The 22628-nt window shown below is 38.3% G+C and overlaps 1 protein-coding gene across 2 annotated transcripts in view; it reads right to left on the reverse strand.

Annotated features, from left to right (window-relative positions):
• The window catches only part of VPS50 (VPS50 subunit of EARP/GARPII complex), a 140293-nt gene that overhangs the window by 90528 nt on the left and 27137 nt on the right, over window positions 1–22628 (reverse strand). For both annotated transcript variants that reach the window (XM_086397881.1, XM_086397880.1), the window contains 3 exons: window positions 22051–22168; window positions 21931–21966; window positions 20034–20116 (listed from right to left, as the gene is read on the reverse strand). In XM_086397881.1, the coding sequence (XP_086254007.1) occupies window positions 20034–20116; window positions 21931–21966; window positions 22051–22168 (237 nt within the window). The remainder of the gene's footprint in view (window positions 1–20033; window positions 20117–21930; window positions 21967–22050; window positions 22169–22628) is intronic.

Consider the following 22628-nt stretch of genomic DNA (forward strand, 5'->3'; position numbering starts at 1 on the left):
AAATAGTAAGAACAAGAGAAAGATGCAGTTTCACAGCAAAATTATACAAGGGTTTTTTTTTGTTTGTTTTTTTCCTTACAACTGTCATCTGATTATCAATGTGATTCTCAAAGTCCTAGCAGCCAAAACAAATAGGGAAGGCCACAGTACACAATTCGGTGTCCAGAATATCAAAACAAACCAGTAATTTAAGAGAAAGAGCAAAAACAAAGAGACAAAACTCACTTTCGCTGGCATTAAATTCAGAGAGAAAATTTTGCCAGTCTTGATAAAGAGAACAGCAATATTTTATCTCCTATGGCACAACACCCTGGGCCTTATAGAATATACAATATGATTCATGGCTTCCCTTAGAGAGCCTTTTAATGAAAACTGAGAAGATAACAACAAAGTGGTCTGATAGAGAGAAAGATACAGACATACACAAATGCAAAGCAATCTGTCAGGAAAGTGAAACCAACAATAACACAAGTACCCAGTTTTGAAGGTCTCACAGATAAACATTAAAACCCATGGAGGAATTAGGCCATTTTCAACAAATACTGTGTACCATAAGCATGCTTTTAATTAAGGTTGAGAATGGAAGATTATGCTCTCAAGTAAAAACTGAAATGAACAAGCCTTCATCATTTGACAATCAACAGTGTAGCAATCTGGAGAAGTAAATGGCTACCCACTCCAGGATTCTTGCCTGAAGAACCCCATGGACAGAGGAGCCTGGAGGGCTACTGTCCATGGGGTTACAAAGAATCGGACTCAACTGAGCACCTCAACAAAAAAGACAACAGTCCTGTGCACCTGGCCATTTCCTGCTATCATCTGGCAGCTTCATATGGATGCTACCCTGCCTGGTCCCTAAAGACAGCTGAGTTTGCAGTTCCTAAGTGAAGCAGAAATAAAAATCGTATTAATCCACTGCTTTAACACTTTTGGTGATTCCCCGTGAAACAAAGGATAAAGCCCTAAATTAGCATGGCACTTAAGACTCTTCATAATTGACAAAAAATTAACTTCCCATTCACTTTTCAGTGCCTCTACAGTTGACCCTTGAACAACAGGCATTTGAATTGCACTGGTCGACTTATAAGTGGATGTTTTTCAATAGTAAATCCTACAGTACTTCCTGATCCTCAGTTGGTTGAATCCATAGATGCGGATTCACCTATTCAGAGGTCCAAGTAGGTAAGTTATATGTGGATTTTCTTTTTTTTTTTCTAATTTTATTTTTAATCTTTACATAATTGTATTAGTTTTGCCAAATATCAAAATGAATCCGCCACAGGTATACATGTGTTCCCCATCCCGAACCCTCCTCCCTCCTCCCTCCTCATACCAACCCTCTGGGTCGTCCCAGTGCACCAGCCCCAAGCATCCAGCATCGTGCATCAAACCTGGACTGGCAACTCGTTTCCCACATGATATTTTACATGTTTCAATGCCATTCTCCCAAATCTTCCCACCCTCTCCCTCTCCCACAGAGTCCATAAGACTGTTCTATACATCAGTGTCTCTTTTGCTGTCTCGTATACAGAGTTATTGTTACCATCTTTCTAAATTCCATATATATGCGTTAGTATACTGTATTTATGTTTTTCCTTCTGGCTTACTTCACTCTGTATAATAGGCTCCAGTTTCATCCACCTCATTAGAACTGATTCAAATGTATTCTTTTTAATGGCTGAGTAATACTCCATTGTGTATATGTACCACTGCTTTCTTATCCATTCATCTGCTGATGGACATCTAGGTTGCTTCCATGTCCTGGCTATTATAAACAGTGCTGCGATGAACATTGGGGTACACGTGTCTCTTTCCCTTCTGGTTTCCTCAGTGTGTATGCCCAGCAGTGGGATTGCTGGATCATAAGGCAGTTCTATTTCCAGTTTTTTAAGGAATCTCCACACTGTTCTCCATAGTGGCTGTACTAGGTTGCATTCCCACCAACAGTGTAAGAGGGTTCCCTTTTCTCCACACCCTCTCCAGCATTTATTATTTGTAGACTTTTGGATCGCAGCCATTCTGACTGGTGTGAAATGGTACCTCATAGTGGTTTTGATTTGCATTTCTCTGATAATGAGTGATGTTGAGCATCTTTTCATGTGTTTGTTAGCCATCTGTATGTCTTCTTTGGAGAAATGTCTATTTAGTTCTTTGGCCCATTTTTTGATTGGGTCGTTTATTTTTCTGGAGTTGAGCTGTAGGAGTTGCTTGTATATTTTTGAGATTAGTTGTTTGTCGGTTGCTTCATTTGCTATTATTTTCTCCCATTCTGAAGGCTGTCTTTTCACCTTGCTAATAGTTTCCTTTGATGTGCAGAAGCTTTTAAGGTTAATTAGGTCCCATTTGTTTATTTTTGCTTTTATTTCCAATATTCTGGGAGGTGGGTCATAGAGGATCCTGCTGTGATGTATGTCAGAGAGTGTTTTGCCTATGTTCTCCTCTAGGAGTTTTATAGTTTCTGGTCTTACGTTTAGATCTTTAATCCATTTTGAGTTTATTTTTGTGTATGGTGTTAGAAAGTGGTCCAGTTTCATTCTTTTACAAGTGGTTGACCAGATTTCCCAGCACCACTTGTTAAAGAGATTGTCTTTAATCCATTGTATATTCTTGCCTCCTTTGTCAAAGATAAGGTGTCCATATGTGCGTGGATTTATCTCTGGGCTTTCTATTTTATTCCATTGATCAATATTTCTGTCTTTGTGCCAGTACCATACTGTCTTGATAACTGTGGCTTTGTAGTAGAGCCTGAAGTCAGGTAGGTTGATTCCTCCAGTTCCATTCTTCTTTCTCAAGATCGCTTTGGCTATTCGAGGTTTTTTGTATTTCCATACAAATTGTGAAATTATTTGTTCTAGCTCTGTGAAGAATACTGTTGGTAGCTTGATAGGGATTGCATTGAATCTATAAATTGCTTTGGGTAGTATACTCATTTTCACTATATTGATTCTTCCAATCCATGAACATGGTATATTTCTCCATCTATTAGTGTCCTCTTTGATTTCTTTCACCAGTGTTTTATAGTTTTCTATATATAGGTCTTTAGTTTCTTTAGGTAGATATATTCCTAAGTATTTTATTCTTTCCGTTGCAATGGTGAATGGAATTGTTTCCTTAATTTCTCTTTCTGTTTTCTCATTATTAGTGTATAGGAATGCAAGGGATTTCTGTGTGTTGATTTTATATCCTGCAACTTTACTATAGTCATTGATTATTTCTAGTAATTTTCTGGTGGAATCTTTAGGGTTTTCTATGTAGAGGATCATGTCATCTGCAAATAGTGAGAGTTTTACTTCTTCTTTTCCAATTTGGATTCCTTTTATTTCTTTTTCTGCTCTGATTGCTGTGGCCAAAACTTCCAAAACTATGTTGAATAGTAATGGTGAAAGTGGGCACCCTTGTCTTGTTCCTGACTTTAGAGGAAATGCTTTCAATTTTTCACCATTGAGGATAATGTTTGCTGTGGGTTTGTCATATATAGCTTTTATTATGTTGAGGTATGTTCCTTCTATTCCTGCTTTCTGGAGAGTTTTTATCATAAATGGATGTTGAATTTTGTCAAAGGCTTTCTCTGCATCTATTGAGATAATCATATGGTTTTTATTTTTCAATTTGTTAATGTGGTGTATTACATTGATTGATTTGCGGATATTGAAGAATCCTTGCATCCCTGGGATAAAGCCCACTTGATCATGGTGTATGATCTTTTGAATGTGTTGCTGGATTCTGATTGCTAGAATTTTGTTAAGGATTTTTGCATCTATGTTCATCAGTGATATTGGCCTGTAGTTTTCTTTTTTTGTGGCATCTTTGTCAGGTTTTGGTATTAGGGTGATGGTGGCCTCATAGAATGAGTTTGGAAGTTTACCTTCTTCTGCAATTTTCTGGAAGAGTTTGAGCAGGATAGGTGTGAGCTCTTCTCTAAATTTTTGGTAGAATTCAGCTGTGAAGCCGTCTGGACCTGGGCTTTTGTTTGCTGGATGATTTTTGATTACAGTTTCAATTTCCATGCTTGTGATGGGTCTGTTAAGATTTTCTATTTCTTCCTGGTCCAATTTTGGAAAGTTGTACTGTTCTAAGAATTTGTCCATTTCTTCCACGTTGTCCATTTTATTGGCATATAATTGTTGATAGTAGTCTCTTATGATCCTTTGTATTTCTGTGTTGTCTGTTGTGATCTCTCCATTTTCGTTTCTAATTTTGTTGATTTGATTTTTCTCCCTTTGTTTCTTGATGAGTCTGGCTAATGGTTTGTCAACTTTATTTATCCTTTCAAAGAACCAGCTTTTGGTTTTGTTGATTTTTGCTATGGTCTCTTTTGTTTCTTTTGCATTTATTTCTGCTCTAATTTTTAAGATTTCTTTCCTTCTACTAGCCCTGGGGTTCTTCATTTCTTCCTTTTCTAGTTGCTTTAGGTGTAGAGTTAGGTTATTTATTTGACTTTTTTCTTGTTTCTTGAGGTGTGCCTGTATTGCTATGAACTCTCCCCTTAGGACTGCTTTTACCGTGTCCCACAGGTTTTGGGTTGTTGTGTTTTCATTTTCATTCGTTTCTATGCAAATTTTGATTTCTTTTTTGATTTCTTCTGTGATTTGTTGGTTATTCAGCAGTGTGTTGTTCAGCCTCCATATGTTGGAATTTTTAATAGTTTTTCTCCTGTAATTGAGATCTAATCCTACTGCATTGTGATCAGAAAAAATGCTTGGAATGATTTCTATTTTTTTGAATTTACCAAGGCTAGCTTTATGGCCCAGGATGTGATCTATCCTGGAGAAGGTTCCATGTGCGCTTGAGAAAAAGGTGAAATTCATTGTTTTGGGATGAAATGTCCTATAGATATCAATTAGGTCTAACTGGTCTATTGTATCGTTTAAAGTTTGTGTTTCCTTGTTAATTTTCTGTTTAGTTGATCTATCCATAGGTGTAAGTGGGGTATTAAAGTCTCCCACTATTATTGTGTTATTATTAATTTCTCCTTTCATACTTGTTAGCATTTGTCTTACGAACTGTGGTGCTCCTGTGTTGGGTGCATATATATTTATAATTGTTATATCTTCTTCTTGGATTGATCCTTTGATCATTATGTAGTGACCTTCTTTGTCTCTTTTCACAGCCTTTGTTTTAAAGTCTATTTTATCTGATATAAGTATTGCTACTCCTGCTTTCTTTTGGTCCCTATTTGCATGGAAAATCTTTTTCCAGCCCTTCACTTTCAGTCTGTATGTGTTCCCTGTTTTGAGGTGGGTCTCTTGTAGACAACATATGTAGGGGTCTTGTTTTTGTATCCATTCAGCCAGTCTTTGTCTTTTGGTTGGGGCATTCAACCCATTTACATTTAAGGTAATTACTGATAAGTATGATCCCGTTGCCATTTACTTTATTGTTTTGGGTTCGAGTTTATACACCGTTTTTGTGTTTCCTGTCTAGAGAATATCCTTTAGTATTTGTTGGAGAGCTGGTTTGGTGGTGCAGAATTCTCTCAGCTTTTGCTTGTCTGAAAAGCTTTTGATTTCTCCTTCATACTTGAATGAGATCCTTGCTGGGTACAATAATCTGGGCTGTAGGTTATTTTCTTTCATCATTTTAAGTATGTCTTGCCATTCCCTCCTGGCTTGAAGAGTTTCTATTGAAAGATCAGCTGTTATCCGTATGGGAATTCCCTTGTGTGTTATTTGTTGTTTTTCCCTTGCTGCTTTTAATATTTGTTCTTTGTGTTTGATCTTTGTTAATTTGATTAGTATGTGTCTTGGGGTGTTTCTCCTTGGGTTTATCCTGTTTGGGACTCTCTGGGTTTCTTGTACTTGGGTGATTATTTCCTTCCCCATTTTAGGGAAGTTTTCCACTATTATCTCCTCAAGTATTTTCTCATGGTCTTTCTTTTTGTCTTCTTCTTCTGGAACCCCTATGATTCGAATGTTGTAGCGTTTAATATTGTCCTGGAGGTCTCTGAGATTGTCCTCATTTCTTTTGATTCGTTTTTCTTTTATCCTCTCTGATTCATTTATTTCTACCATTCTATCTTCTAATTCACTAATCCTGTCTTCTGCCTCTGTTATTCTACTATTTGTTGCCTCCAGAGTGTTTTTAATTTCACTTATTGCATTATTCATTATATATTGACTCTTTTTTATTTCTTCTAGGTCCTTGTTAAACCTTTCTTGCATCTTCTCAATCCTTGTCTCCAGGCTATTTATCTGTGATTCCATTTTAGTTTCAAGATTTTGGATCAATTTCACTATCATTATTCGGAATTCTTTATCAGGTAGATTCCCTATCTCTTCCTCTTTTGTTTGGTTTGGTGGGCATTTATCCTGTTCCTTTATCTGCTGAGTATTCCTCTGTCTCTTCATCTTGTTTAAATTGCTGAGTTTGGGGTGTCCTTTCTGTATTCTGGCAGTTTGTGGAGTTCTCTTTATTGTGGCGTTTCCTCACTGTGTGTGGGTTTGTACAGGTGGCTTGTCAAGGTTTCCTGGTTAGGGAAGCTTGTGTCGGTGTTCTGGTGGGTGGAGCTGTATTTCTTCTCTCTGGAGTGCAATGAAATGTCCAGTAATGATTTATGAGATGTCTATAGTTTTGGGGTGACTTTGGGCAGCCTGTATCTTGAAGCTCAGGGCTGTGTTCCTTTGTTGCTAGAGAATTTGTTTGGTATGTCTTGCCCTGGAATTTATTGGCCCTTGTGTGGTGCTTGGTTTCAGTGTCGGTATGGATGCATTTGATGAGCTCCCGTCAATTAATGTTCCTTGGAGTCAGGAGTTCCCTGGAGTCAGGGTTTGGACTTAAGTCTCCTGCTTCCGGTTATCGGTCTTATTTTTACAGTAGTTTCAAAACTTCTCCTTCTATACAGCACCATTGATAAAACATCTACATTAAAGATGAAAAGTTTCTCTACAGTGAGGGTCACTCAGAGAGGTTCACAGGGTTACAATGGAGAAGAGAAGAGGGAGGAGGGAGTTAGAGGTGACCCAAATGAGATGAAGTGAATCAATAGTGGAGAGACTGGGCTAGCCAGTAGTCACTTCCTTATGTGCACTCCACAACTGGACCACTCAGAGATGTTCACGGGGTTATACAGAGAAGAGAAGAAGGAGGAAGGTAACAGAGGTGGCCAGAAGGATAAAAGGGGGGAATGAAAAGGAGGGAGACAGATCCAGCCAGTAATCAGTTCCCTAAGTGTTCTCCACCGTCTGGAACACACAGAATTTCACAGAGTTGGGTAGAGTAGAGAGGGGTTAGGGAGGAGACACAGGCGACCTGGTGGAGAAAAAGGAGAGTCCAAAGGGAGAGAGAGCAGTCAAGCCAGTAATCTCACTCCCTAGTGAAAAATGGGTCCTGAAGATTGGGTCCTTAAAGGTACAAAATTGGTAACAAATACATAAAAGCAAAAATTAAAAATCTAGAGTAGAGTTTGGAATTTCAAAAATATGATGTTAAAGAAAAGAAGAAGGAAAAGAAAGAGAGAAAAAATGAACAAACAAAAACAAACAAGGTCGTGAAAATTATAAAGAAAGTACAGGTACAAAATTGATAACTAATACCAGAAAGCAAAAATTAAAAATCTAGAGTAGAGTTTGGAATTTCAAAAATACAATGTTAAAGAAAAGAAGAAGGAAAAGAAAGAGAAAAAACGAACAAACAAAAACAAACAAGGTCGCGAAAATTATAAAGAAAGTACAGGTACAAAATTGATAACTAATACCAGAAAGCAAAAATTAAAAATCTAGAGTAGAGTTTGGAATTTCAAAAATACAATGTTAAAAAAAAAAAAAAAGAAGAAGAAGAAGAAGAAAAATAAAGAGAGAAAACAAACAAACAAATACGAACAATGTCACAAAAATTATAAAGAAAATACAGGTACAAAATTGATATCAAATACCAAAAAGCATAAATTAAAAATCTAGAGTAAGGTTTGGAATTTCAGATATACAATGTTATATAAAAGAAGAAGAGAAAGAAACAGAGAAGGAAAAAAAAAAAAAAAAGTCAGAAATTATATAAAAAAAAAAAAACTATAGGTACAAAATTGATAAAATATACCAAAAAGTGAAAATTAAAAATCTAGAGTAGAGTTTGGAATTCAAAAATACAATGTTAAAGAAAAGAAGAAAAAAACAAAAACAAAAACAAACAAAAAACAAGGTCAAAAAATTATAAAATATATATATATGAAGTTTGCTGAAGAAGAAAAAAATAGGGTCTGTTTTTTTTTTTTTTGCAAAGTAATAGGTTATAAAAGTGAAATTTAAAGGAACAATAGAGGACTTAAAAAAAATTTTTTTTTAATTAAAAAAAAAAGAAAAGGAAAGAATGATCGTAAAAATAATAAAAATATATCTAGGACTTTTTTGTGTTTTTTTTGTGGGTGTTGTGGGTTCAGTTCATTTTTGGCTAGTTCCTTGGTCTGGCTTATATTTCTCAAGATCTATGGGCCCCTTCCTATGTAGTCCGTAGTAACCACAGGGTTTTGATCTATTGCCTGTAGCTTCCAAGGCGTTTCCCTCTGTTATATCTTCTTCTGTTTGCTAGTCTCTTCAGTATCTGGTTTCCGCCCTGACACAAAGGGCATGGTGGAGGACACTTTTTTTTTTTTTTTTTAGGCTTACTTGTTCAGTCGCGCTGTGGGGAGGGAGGGAGGGAGGGAGGGATGCTGCAAACAAATAACACTGGCGTGGGCTCACAGTGCCTCAGCCACCCTGGGTCTGCCCCTGCTCACGGCGCGTGTAGCCTCCCTGTCCACACTGCTCGGACTCTAGGTTGTTCCGCCGGGAACAATCCGAGGCTGGCCCTGGGCTGCATGCACCTCCCAGGTCCAAGCCGCTCAGGTTCAGGCACTCGGGTAGTCCTCAGAGGCGCAGACTCAGTTGGGCCTGCGTTTTGTGCTCTTCCCAGGTCCGAGCAGCTCAGGTGATGAGGTGTTTGGTGAGCGCCAATGCTGCGACTTATCGCCTCCCCGCCACTCGGTTATCTGGGTGTTAAAACCGGCGCACCTTCTCAGGCAGATGTTGGCCGTCCAGACCCCCAAGAAGTTTTAGTTAGCAAAGAAGCCTGCTTACAGTTTTATAGATAATGTCTCTCTGGGGCTGTGATTGCTCCCTTCCGGCTCTGGCTGCCTGTCACCAGAGGGGGAAGATCTGCAGCCGGCTATCTCTGTTCAGTCCTTTGTTCCGTGCGCGGGCCTGGCGGTCTTAGGTTAGGGCTGGCTTTTCGCGTGGTAGATATCCCACAGTCTGGTTTGCTAGCCCAAATTATTTCGCTCAGATAGCGCTCAGGGTATTCAGGCCAGATTCTTACTCTCAGTGATGCAGCCCACGCCGCGCCTCCCTGCCCAGCCCCGGCTTGCTAATGGCGGATGCAGGCGTCTGCGCTGCTTCTCCGCTGGGGGAGTTACCGTAGGGCTCGCAATCTGCGAGTTTTAATTGTTTATTTATTTTTTCTCCCTGTTATGTTGCCCTCTGTGCTTCCAAAGCTCGGCACAGATTCGGCAGTGAGAAGGTTTCCTGGTGTTTGGAAACTTCTCTCATTTTAAGATTCCCTTCCCGGGACGGAACTCCATCCCTCCCTCTTTTGTCTCTTTTTTTTTGTTTTTAATATTTTTTCCTACCTCCTTTCAAAGAGTTGGGTTGCTTTTCTGGGTGCCTGATGTCCTCTGCCGGCATTCAGAAGTTGTTTTGTGGAATTTACTCGACGTTTAAATGCTCTTTTGATGAATTTGTGGGGGAGAAAGTGTTCTCCCCGTCCTACTCCTCCGCCATCTTGGCTCCTCCCCCTATATGTGGATTTTCGAATGAGCCAAGGGTGAGCACCACTAACCCCTAGGTTGTTCAAGGGCAACTATATTTTAGTCAGATGGACGAGGTGCAATTCCCCAAACAAACCCCAGGCTTTTCCATTCTCTATTCTTGCATATAATGTTCACAATAGCTAGAAAGTACATTCCTTTTTTCTCACTCCCAAATGTCTTTTTTTCTGGGAAGTCTCTCTCTTCTCACTGTTTCCTTAAGTTACACAATGCTGTGTTTACAGCACCCTGAATTAGAGTAAAGAAGTATCTGTGACTATTTATCAGAGCAGACTGTGGCTTATTCCCCAGGGATTCCCCAGGACTAACTAAATTCACTGCCTGACTCAGAGCAGGAAATAAACATCTGCTGAGTCAAATTTGCAATGCAAACAAAAAACAGCAAACTTTAACCATCATTCCTTTAGCCGCCATATCTACTTCAATTTTAAAAAAAGAAAGGAGAACATTTTAGAAGAATAAGAGTCAGACTGGACTCTGGTCTACAGGGGTCTTAGTAAAGGGGAAAAAAAAAAAAAAGAGCAAGAGAGAGAGAGAGAGAAGCAGAGAAGTTGGTTCTACTCCTCTATCACACAGTGCTCAGAAGTTCACTAAGGCTGAAGACACAGACATGGAGAGGCAAAAACACCTAGAATAATAAGTATCAGAATTCGTAAACATATTCTTTCAGGGAATATTGAGTTTGGAGAAAAAAGGAATATATCTAAACTAATTCAGAGGTGATAGTAACAACTTATTCAGCTTCTCAACTGAAAAAAATGGGCTTTAGAGTTTATTCACAATATTATCATAAATCTAGGTGCTTTTATTCCTTCTATTACTCGTGGTTAAAATGATTTTGTAGCCTATATATTAAGAGTTAACAATGCAAGCATGGCAATGTATATGGTATGCAGAAATTTTAAAATAAATCTATAAATCAACCATCTTGGTTTTATTAAAAATGCTTTCAAGAGGGAAGGGATGTATGTATAGGTATGGCTGATTCTTGTTGCTGTATGGCAGAAACCAACACAACATCGTACAGCAATTATCCACCAATTAAAAATAAATTTTAAAAAATGCTTTCAAAATCTACAACTGTAGTTTGATAACAGTTGGCTACTAATTAAAGATATACACATAAAAATATGATTAAGGAGTGGGCATATTAAATGTGGTCTTTAAAGAAATCCTCAGCCATCATTTAGAAATATGAATTTCAGTTATTTGGGTCAGTTAATCAGAGTATTTAAAAAGGACCTAGTCATGAACATTTGGATAAATAAAAGCTATATTATGGTCAAAAAAATTACTAGTTGTAAGATGAAAGACTAAAAGCTATTAAAAGCTATTTGCAAGTGAGTGGAATGACTCAAACAATTTGCAGGGCATTTTTATAATCACTACAGAAAATATTAAAAATAACTTTCATAAATAATTAACCTTCCTTTTAAGTAGCTGCTCTGGGACACAAACTCACAAAATGTGTCCTGCTGCTGCTGCTGCTAAGTCGCTTCCGACTCTGTGTGATGCCATAGACGGCAGCCCACCAGGCTCCCCCGTCCCTGGGATTCTCCAGGCAAGAACACTGGAGTGGGTTGCCATTTCCTTCTCCAGTGCAGGAAAGAAAACTGCAATTTGACTGTACTGAAAGACAAGATGGTATGGAGGTATCACCCTCTTAATGATCTTTCCCTGGTTTGTTATTAAGCCAGGTGATTTAAGACAAGTCTCTTAATAACTCTGGGCACCAGTTTCCTATACAAAAGTGGGCTGGATCCAAAGGGCTGCTTCAAGCTCTAAAGTTTCTAGGTTTTATTATATGCTGAACACCAGCTAACCAATCAGCACATCTTTGTATATGATTCAGCAGAACGCTAAAACCTCTGGAACACACGTAAGTAAAATTTATCCTTCCAAATTTATACTGTGTGCCCACGACCCCCAGAAACTCCAGTCTGTTTAGATCAGAGGTATTATATAATTCCAAGGATTTCAATCTACTCACTGCTGCCGAGTTTTATCAACAGACCTCAGAGAAAACATGATTTTCAAACACACTGAAGCTAAACAAACAACCTTGAGGTACCATCAAGTGTCACAGGATCCTTCAAACCACAGAAAAACTGTAAAAGAACTCCAAGATCACTTTGAATCAACCGAGATCTCTGACCACACACTGTTCAGAAATCCCAGACCTAACTCACAACACAACCATTCACCACATAGAAAGTTCAGAATTCATTAAAAGGACACTAAAAATGTTCAAAATATTTCCAAGCTCTATGAATTATAATTCCAGAGCAGAAGCCAGGCTCAGGAGTCAAATCTAGCCAAGAGGCTGTGTTTCTAAATAAAGTTTTATTGAAACACAGCCACATGCATTTGTTTACATATTGTCTAATGCCACTCTTGGTCTTCAAGGGCAGAGCTGAATAACTGCAACCAAGACCTTATGGTCTGCAAAATTTAAAATATTTATTATCTGGCCCTTTAAACACAAAGGCCCTCTGGCAGCCCTGTGCTACAGTTCGGCAGAAGACCTTTTAGTTGGTCAACTGATCAAAGTTAAAACAGAAATATTTATGTGCACTGAACATTTTAGGGCTTCGCTGGTGGCTCAGATAGTAAAGAATGTGCCTGTAGTGTGGGAGGACCCAGGTTCCATCCCTGGGTCAGGAGGATCCCCTGGAGAAGGGAATGGCTACCCACTCCAGTATTCTTGCCTGGAGAATCCCACAGACAAGAGGAGCCTGGTGGGCTACAGTCCATGGGGTCACAAAGAGTCAGACACAACAGAAGTGACTTGGCATGGGCACGTAATATTTTAACCAAAATTGTACAGTGTACTTCACTCATCCATTTCTGACTTAGAGCCAAGGTCTTTTCATTTGACTGGAGTTTTAACTTCTTAAGTCTCATATGAACCAGATCACAAATAAACTGACTGTCATTTCAAGTTTCAGATTCTCAAAATGGAAGCAGGAACCTAAAAACAAATGCAAAACAACCTGAATGTCAAATCACAGTTATCTTATATCCCCCAGTTTTTTATGAGTTGTCTCGCTTACAAAAGATTCAAAAGGAAATTTATTTTTAACAGTAAGTTCTATTTTTCCAATGCATCCAACTTACTTTCAAAAAGTTGTTTCACCTCATTAGTTTATTTACTCAAGCAACATAAAGACAGGAACAAACACAACTGGCAGAAACAGGTTTAGGAAAAACACAGTTAACTCTAGTCAGGATATACTTCAGAGATTGGAGCAAAATAATACAAATTGGCCTACTGGCCAGGAGCTTCCACTGCACATAACAGCTATTACATTGGTAGACGGCCTACCATAGTTGTGGTCAAGAACAACAAGATGTGTATCCCAGCAGATATAAACTTAAATCTTGCCTTTGCCACTCATTTTACAGAGCATCAATGTCCTCATCTACAAAAGAGAAAACACCACCACCTGAGGAATATTTTGTTAATGCTAAATAGGAAAAAATAAGGAACATTATCTTTAAATAAAAGATGTTTAAATATCTTTAAAAGATAAAAAATAAGTACAGTGCTTGATATATATTAAAGTCCAAAATTTTTCAAAAATTGTATCATCATCATTATCACTATTATCATGATTCAGTTTTTAAAACTGAAGAATAAAGCTTTAGTGAGAAAGCCTCATTAAAATCTGATTTAGAATTACTGTATTGTCAGTGCTGCCTTGGATAATGGTGCCAAGCTCCTACTCCCACTCCTATAAATGTCAGTATTTCCCATTCCCATGGGGGTATGGGAAGTGAGCCATTCACAGCTTGAGCATCTCTGATGGCTTTTGTTTATGTATGCTGTGGACTTAACTGGCATATCACCCCACAGTCCTGCCTGTTAACTGCCTGTTTTACCAACTCCTCACAGAACAAATACATTTCACAACCTCTTGGTATAACAAGTAAACACAGCATCTCATGTAGTTAAGCACTAAATAATACTTCATTCTTGTCTCATCATCTTAGAGTAAAGAATCTAAGACAGGACTTTTCTAGACTGGTGAAATTTTAGATCAAGTGAAAAAAAGAAAAATCCTTAAAATTTCTAAAAGACAGACACCATTTCTTTGGTAAAATGAGAAGGAGAGTAGTATCTGACTCTGTCCTTCGAAACAGGAGGCTTGAATAGACAACTAAGCAATGCCTTCCATTTTTCAAGGAAAAAAAATAACTTTTCTTTCAATCATTTGTCGTTCAGTTGCTAAGCTGTGTCCGCCTCTTTGCGACTGCATGGACTGCAGCACACCAGCCTTCCGTGTCCATCACCAACTCCTGGAGTTTACTCAGGCTCATGTCCATCGAGTCGGTGATACCATACGACCATCTCATCCTCTGACGTCCCCTTCTCCTCCTGTATGCATGGGCTAAATTAAGGTCATTTCAAAATCTGAAAATTTACCCCCTAAGTATCCTGTATTAAAAAAATTTTCCAAGAGGTAACTAACAACACACAACAAAGAAATGCACAAAAATGGAGTATTACAAAGATGACAGAAGCCGAGCAGGACCTACAAAAGTGAAAAATGTTCAACAGAAAAACACTATGGATTTGGATTTTCATTTAGAGACAAAGGATGACTTTTTCTTTTTCATACATCCAATCACTTAGTTCTGCAGATAATAATATTTAAATATCCATAATATAGTAAACATGACTTCTATTAATTTTTTAGAAGTAATCTATTAGAAAAAACAGAGATTTAATTATAGTTGTGAAAAGAATATAAATGTTATAAACTTGACCAAGTAAAAATAACAGTTTCACTAACAAAACCTAGAAGATGGAGAAGTGAAAAGAAGTGAAAGGAAGTATACCACGTGCCTATCTCTTATTGCTTTTTATTACGGGGAGTAAACAGTTATCGAGAACTATCTACATCAATAAATCAGGAAAAGGTTATTATTATAATGTAATCTTTTAAATTACAATGAAATCTGGTAGGATGAAAATTAAGCTGTAAAAATAGTTTACTCTGCTGCTGCTGCTAAGTCGCTTCAGTCGTGTCCGACTCTGTGCGACCCCATAGACAGCAGCCCACCAGGCTCCCCCGTCCCTGGGATTCTCCAGGCAAGAACACTGGAGTGGGTTGCCATTTCCTTCTCCAGTGCATGAAAGTGAAGAGTGAAAGTGGAGTCACTCAGTCGTGTCCAACTCTTAGCGACCCCATGGACTGCAGCCTTCCAGGCTCCTCCGTCCATGGGATTTTCCAGGCAAGAGTACTGGAGTGGGGTGCCATTGCCTTCTCCGATAGTTTACTCTAGGGAGTAGCAAAGGGAAGGATGGGTGGGCAGAATGAAAAACTTTCACCTTTTAAGACCATTTTGTTCAAGTGTCATGTTTTATGTAGATTTCACTTTACATTAACTTTAAATGGCACTGCCTGCAGGAGGAAGGCACAGGAAAACAAGGTAAAAGATAAGAAAGGAGGTGGTGTCAGAATAGCATGGTGTCAGTAACTCAGCCCAAGCAAATCAAGCAACAGGGACTCCAGACCTGCATGTGAGTCTAGCTGAGCAGGCCTGGTGATCCTGTAGACACACTCACTGTTCATCACTGCAGGTGAGGCTCCTGGGTTCCCCTCGTCTGAGTGTAAAGAAAGAGAGAGCAGACACTGCTTGCTAAGACGGAGAAGATCAGCGCCCAGTACTGCTGCTGTCTGTTGTTTAGTCACGACGTCATGTCTGACTCCACGGGACCCCATGGACTACAGCCCGCCAGGCTCCTCTCTCCATGGGATTTCTCAGGCACGATAGTGGAGTGGGTTGCCAACATTTCCTTCTCCAGGGGATCCTCCCGATCCAAGGAATCAAACCCAAGCCTCCTGCTTGGCAGGTGGATTCTTTACCACTGAGCCACCTGGGGAGCCCAAGTACTGCTGTACTTGTACTAAAGGCTATACTCATTATTCGATGACTTAAGGGTCTACAACCTACAATTTTCTTTCAACTGCCAAGATCATCATCTGAGGGGGGAAAAAAGGGTATTTTAAGATGATCAGAAATGAAATACTGCTGTCTACGTTAAAGTGCAGTAGCCAAAACCAGTTTAGGTGGTGCGTGAACTTTTTGGTGCATAATCTAGCGTGTGCTAAGATTCATTCAGGTAGTTTCTTTCAAAGGAAATTTTAAAAAGCAATGAAGAAGTTTTGACTTTTAATAACTTTTCATGAAATTAATTTAGATAAATGTCAAGTGATAAAGAAATTAATGCTTTATTTAGGCATACTTTAAGATAAACACTCTGATTCTTATTCCTGATAAATCCCAACCATATAACTCTGTCCCATCAAGCAAGATACCAAATTACTTGGTACTTCATGTATTAAACTACACCGTCATAGAACCCGAATTTATTAGGCATACAGTCAGTGCCTTTTTGTGCAGAAGCAAAGTTGTGAATTCTCTTTTTTTCCACTTTCAGAATCGTAAGAGCTCACCCTCACTTGTCCCATGTAATCTACTCCTAAGGCCACAGAGTCTCTGTCTTCTACCAAACACTTTATTTCCAATAAAGGAACGATGTGACTAGGAAAGAAGAGAGGAACATATAATCCACTAAGGAAAAATTAAGAAGTGTATGAATCTGCCTCCAACATAAAAACAAAAACACCAATTATCATCCAATAATGCCGAAACACTTAGAATCATGGAATGGTTCTCTTAAAGGACACTGCTAAGAAAAATATTTCTTGATTTTCTAATCATCAATAGGAATACAAAATAAATTTAAATGTTAAAGAAAATGAGTGTGAATTCAGTTGGAAATTAATTACTATTCTATGGTTACCAGAGTGTCAAATGATTTTTCACTTTTGAATCACTCAGATCTAAGCAAAAGATTAAATCTTGCCTTTGGCTAAATTCACAGCTCCAGGTAAATGGAAGGAACATTTAAAGTGCTTGTGAATTACGTCTGAACCAATGAGAGAGCTCAAGAACAGGTTCAATATTGACTGCATTCATAAGGCCAGCAGAAAAAGAGGAAAAGGAAGAAAATGCATAGAATAAGAAAGGTACATTAATTAATAAACACAAAATTAAAAGGAAATTATTAATATAATAAAATTCCTTTTATTTTTGTGGACTCAGTCTATCCTATATATCAATTAACTCTGTAGCTATATCCTAAATTGTATGATCTATAAGAGGTGAACAAGCTTAGGTTCTCCCAACTAGGAGCAAATGGGTGACCTAAGAGGTGAAGCTTCGAGAAGGGGACTGGGTTAGGCAGGACAAGGAAACACTGCTGTGTGTGGAAGAGAAGAATCGTCGTTGGAGGGCCTGTCATCACCACCAAGCAATTCATTGTCACTAAATTGCCAAGTTGAAAACACAATTCTAACAAATTTCCAGGAAACCTAAGGTAAAAATCCCACTACAATGAATTCCTTACGACATTTCAATGAGTCTATGCATCCATTTTTATCTATTTCCAGAATATGTCGACCTTTTATTACTGCACGCATGACTCATACATGTAAACACAGCATGCCTCTTACATTCTGTACATCTAAAATAAAACAATGACCAACTTAAATCATCATTACAGATTTTTCAATTTCAAAACTTTTCACCAGGTGAGGTAACTGTACTCACACCTCCTCCACACATCACTATATACCTAAAAGTGAAAAAGTGCTTAGAGGCTGCTTCATGCCAACCTGAAAAAAAACCCAAGTAAGGGTTTCTTTCAAAAACATTTTTTATAGCTAACTCTCATCAAGATATTTACTTTAACAAAGCTAAACACTGCAACTGATGGAAAAAATAAAGTATCAACATGTCATCTCAGTCTCTTGCCACCAGATTTCCACATTCATCCTTTCCTATTATAAAAGAACAGTGGACCTTTTCAAAGTCAATCTCTCCTATAATCCCTACAAAGCCTTATTAGGAGGATGTTCTCTCTTCTTTTCAATCTCTCACTCTTTCCCACTGATTTTCAAACACTCAAGTTTCTCCCTCTCAATTCCACATCTTTCTTCTTTATAAAATTTCCTCATCCTGTACTGACTCAGACGATAAAGCGTCTGCCTACAATGTGGGAGACCCAGGTTCGATCCCTGGGTTGCGAAGATCCCCTGGAGAAGGAAATGCCAACCCACTCCAGTTCTATTGCCTGGAATATCCGATGGACGGAGGATCCTGGTAGGCTACAGTCCATGGGGTCACAGAGTCGGACACGACTGAGTGACTTTACTTTCACTTTCATACTTACACTTCAACCAAATCTGTCCCCAACAAGGTCAACTTTGATTTCTTTGTTGCTATAAATACAATAGATAATTTCAGTCCTCATTTTGCCTGACATCTCTGCAACAAAGAACTTCATCACAATACCCATAATCTCATATCCACCACCCCGCATCCTCTCACTTAGCTAAACCCTCCTGCATCTCCTTCAGATCCTCCTTAGTCTTGACTCCTAAGGAGAATCAGATCCCAATGCTTCCACCACATGCTCAACTTCCTTCTCTCTAAAGCCCCATCTTACTTGTGCCTACCTCAATCCAAGTCCATCTTGAAGACCAAGGATTATACTGATTATATTTTATGTGATTCATCACTATACAACCAATTCCAAAACAAAGCACCTGGCATATAATAAGCACTCAACAGATATATAGCTGCCTGAATTATTTTAAACCAACCTGAAATAAACTTAGAATGAGAAATTCTAACAGACATATCATCACGAAATGAAGCAAATGGTTGTTATGCTTCTTCGGGAGCCAGAAGGCCCTGCTAGAAATGGTTCAAGTATATTCACGTACTAGAGCTAATACTCTATTCATCCAACCTAATAAATATAAATGACATAATCAAGTTTTTAATAGTAACAGTTAATCACTGTCAAAATGGACAAAATCCAAATATCACTGGTACCACTCAACTACGTGTTTCCTAATCAAATAAAAAGTATGTTGCTTCGAAATGCATAATCCTAGAGAAACAAAAGCCATAAAAAATACCATCTCTAGGGGGAAATACCCAGTTATTCCATACCCAGTAGAGACCTACGTGCAAGTATATTAAAAAAAAATTAATTCAAAGCTGTGCTAATGTTTCACTCTCTCACAATCCTTTCATCTTTTCAGATACAAGGAATCAACACCTAGGACATCAGGGCATCCTGCTCACTGACAGCTGGAATCTCCATACATGAGAGACTAACAGGCTACATTCTAAGGTTAGTATGAAGTTAATTTGAAACTGGGTTTGCCTGGAAACCTCACTATTTTCCTTAGACTGTATGTTTATTTTCGATGGTTTCAGAGGAATGACAGAAATGACACATGAGGATTAGAGCTCACCCCCACCCCTGCAAGGTACTGTCACAGCTAATGCAAAAGCTTCATTTTAAACAGATCAAAATCTATTTAAAAAGTTAGCACTCAGAGCAGAAGATGCAGCAGCTATCTTCAGACAGCACATTTCACGAACAAACAGAAGATGTAATACATTAACAAACAGGAGATATAAAACGTTAATTACATAATCACTTAAATATTACAAAGATGACAATTACATAAGGTGAAATCGCTTTTAAATTTTCCAAAAGAATTCTTATCATGATGAGCCAACAGTTGAACCATCTGGATCTGAAAAACAAACTGTGACAACACTCACAATATTTATAAGCTGGGCAAAGCTAAGGAGGAAGAATTCCCAAGAGGTGCAATGAAGACAAGAACAGATGAATTTATTCTCTACTACTGCAGAAAAAGGAAATCAGTAAGATTGGAAAAAATATGAAAAGAAGAGTTAACAATGATGTCACAGGAAACAGGATTCAAAAGTATCTATCTGATCTTTCAAGCCTTAAGAATTGTTATTTTACTGTGAAAGTGAAAAGTGAAAGGGAAGTCGCTCAGTCGTGTCTGACTCTTCGACCCCATGGACTGTAGCCTACCAGACTCCTCTGTCCATGGTCTTTTCCAGGCAAGAGTACAGGAGTGGGTTACCATTTCCTTCTCCAGGAGATCTTCCCAACCCAGGGACTGAACCCAGGTCTCCCGCATTGTAGGCAGACACTTTACCGTCTGCGCCACCAAGGAAGTCCTATTTTACTGTACTGTCCATTTATAAACAAGAAAGCTAAACTAGGATACAGCACTTAGTAATTCTCAATGTTTATTAACATTGTATATTACACAACTCCTATATTAAAACTGATGGCAGAGTCAGCTTTAAAAATTTGATGTTAGCTTACCTTATGCAACTGTAATGTTTAAAAGTGCTGGCAGCTTTCTGACATTCCAGGCACAGCTGAATAGCTCCTGGATAGTCTTCCTCCTGGAGAGAGCAACAACAGAAGTCATTAGGACGGAAACATTTTTCTTAAAAGACTCTGAAAGGGGGCCTCCCTGGTGGTCCAGTGGTTAAGACTCCGCCTTGCAGTGCAAGGGACACGGGTTACATCCCTGGTCCGGGAAGATCCACATATGCTGGGCAACTAAGTCCGTGCACCACAGCTACTGAACCTGTTCTCTAGGGCCCTTGAGCCACAACTACTGAGCGCACAGTACTAAAGCCAGTGCCTAGAACCTGTGCTCCGCAACAAGAGAAGCCAAGGCAGTGAGAAGCCTGTGCACCCCACTTGTCCCAACTAGAGAAAGCCCACGCACAACAATGAAGACCCAGTGCAGGCAAAAATAAAAATCATTTTTAAAAGTCTCTGAAAAGGATAAACCTCTGTTCATACTCTATCTAAAAGTTACACTACCAGGAAGTTTTAATTCTTCTCAAAGATTATAATATGAACAACAGATAAATAGTAAAATATAACAAAGGAACTAGCTCCAGATCTAAAATGTAGCATGGAAAAAATATGTTGTGCCCATAAATACACAGTAATAGCCCTCTGAAACCATGACCATGACAAAGCGTACACAGAAGTATAAGCTGCTTCAGAGAGAAGGAGTTCTTTAACTGTTAACATATCTTCAGTCGTGTTTATATAAAAAACGTTCCAATTTTATTCTACTTGCAAGCAACATTCAACAGTTTTACCATCAATGAATCCATAAATATCCTTAAATAAATTTGGAAAATAAAGTGAAATATTCATTAATGGCCTCAGGATATTTTTAACACCTGAACAGAGTAATTTACTGCCGAATTAATTTTTCATATGGATTTCTTAAACCATAGTTCAGCGGTAATAGTTTAGAAGTAACACAGTGTTTAAACAGAAAACCATTAAAAAAAAAATGTTCCTTAAGTTCATATCTAAATTCAACAAAGGCAATTCAAACCATAGGGGATGCAGAGATCATGACAAAGTACCTACCTAAAGGTGCTTGAGAATTATGGGGAAACACACATAATACATTAGGCCTTGGTGAACCTTATAACAGAAGTATATACGAAATGCTAAGAAAGCCATTGAAGAGAAAACAGATGGCTCACTCAGAAAATCAATACATATATGAGGGCTTCCCTAGCAGTCCAGTGGATAGGAATCTGCCTGCCAATGCAGGGGACACAGGTTCAGCCCCTGGTCTGGGACGGGCAGGGCAGCAAAGCCTGCATGCCAGAAATACTGAGCTTGCATGCCAGAACTACCAAAGCCCATGCATCTAGAGACCGTGCCCTGCAACAAGAGAAGTCACCACAACGAAGAGGAGCTCCCGTCTGCCGTTACTAGGGAAAGCCCTTGTGCAGCAACAAAGACCCAGCACAGCCAAAAATTTTAAAAATTAGTAATTAAAAAAATATATGTGTGTGTGTATATATATGTAAGACACCAAAATAACTAATACATGCCATCTTCATCAAATTACTACTTCATGTTACATGAAAAAGGTAATTTCATTGTTATTTGGGCCCAGATATAATGGAAACATACTGAAATTAACATTCCTACGTTGCTACACACTGAACATTCCCACACACTGAACATTCCCCCCAATAAATTTTTCTGAATGAAGTCTATCATGACAATAGTAAAAGATGCACAAGAGTAGAAACAGTAAGGTCCTTTACTGTTTAAAAATGCTCTTTATACCATACACCAATTTGAGAAAAATGCACATCTGAGGTTTTTTTCACAATAATTCTCTAATATTATGAGGAGCACCAAACTTCCAAGCCTTGTACAAACTTACCTCCAGCATTTCACTTAGGCGGACATCTGTTCTTTGCTGAAAAATAACAGAAATGCAAAGGTAAAACCTGTTTCAACCATAAAATTAAATTTTAATTTTTAAAAAGGAACTGGTATATACCAATGTTTTTATCGTTCTCAGAGATTTCAGAAGTCCAATCAGCAACTGACGTTTCCTCTGATTTGCAAGGAGGCCTAAACTAGCTTGAGTAAAACCTTCCTTTGCAATATTCAAGTGTCTGTAAAAATGAGCAATAAATAGTTCAGTTTTTCTAGTATAAGAACCCTATACACACAGAACAATTAGGCAGTTAATGAGACAGTATCCTGGACTGCTCTTAAATTTGGGGATTGTGAGCCCTCTGACCGACTGAACAGATTGACCGATCTGTTCAATGGCTCAAAATAAACCAGCATTACCAGAGTGGTAGGTGGTCTTCTACCAGACTTTAAACTGTTACTAGTTCATCACAAAAAAAGTGCAGAAATTGAGAGCAAGCATTTAGAAACATGTAGAGCAAAAGTTGAGGCAACAATTTTATGCTTGATGACTCTAACCAAAAAAATTTTAAACACACAGAGCAAAAGTTGACATGGTAATTTTATGCTTAATGAATCTGATAATAGAAAAAATGAGACTGTATTTTATATGTGTTTGTCTTTTTTTTAATTTATTCTAGCAATTTGTTTTTATTGCAT

Source organism: Bos grunniens, chromosome 4, assembly GCF_055505025.1.
Source record: "Bos grunniens cultivar Pamir isolate PY7600 chromosome 4, Bosgru_T2T1.0, whole genome shotgun sequence".
NCBI classification, from domain to species: Eukaryota; Metazoa; Chordata; class Mammalia; order Artiodactyla; family Bovidae; genus Bos; species Bos grunniens.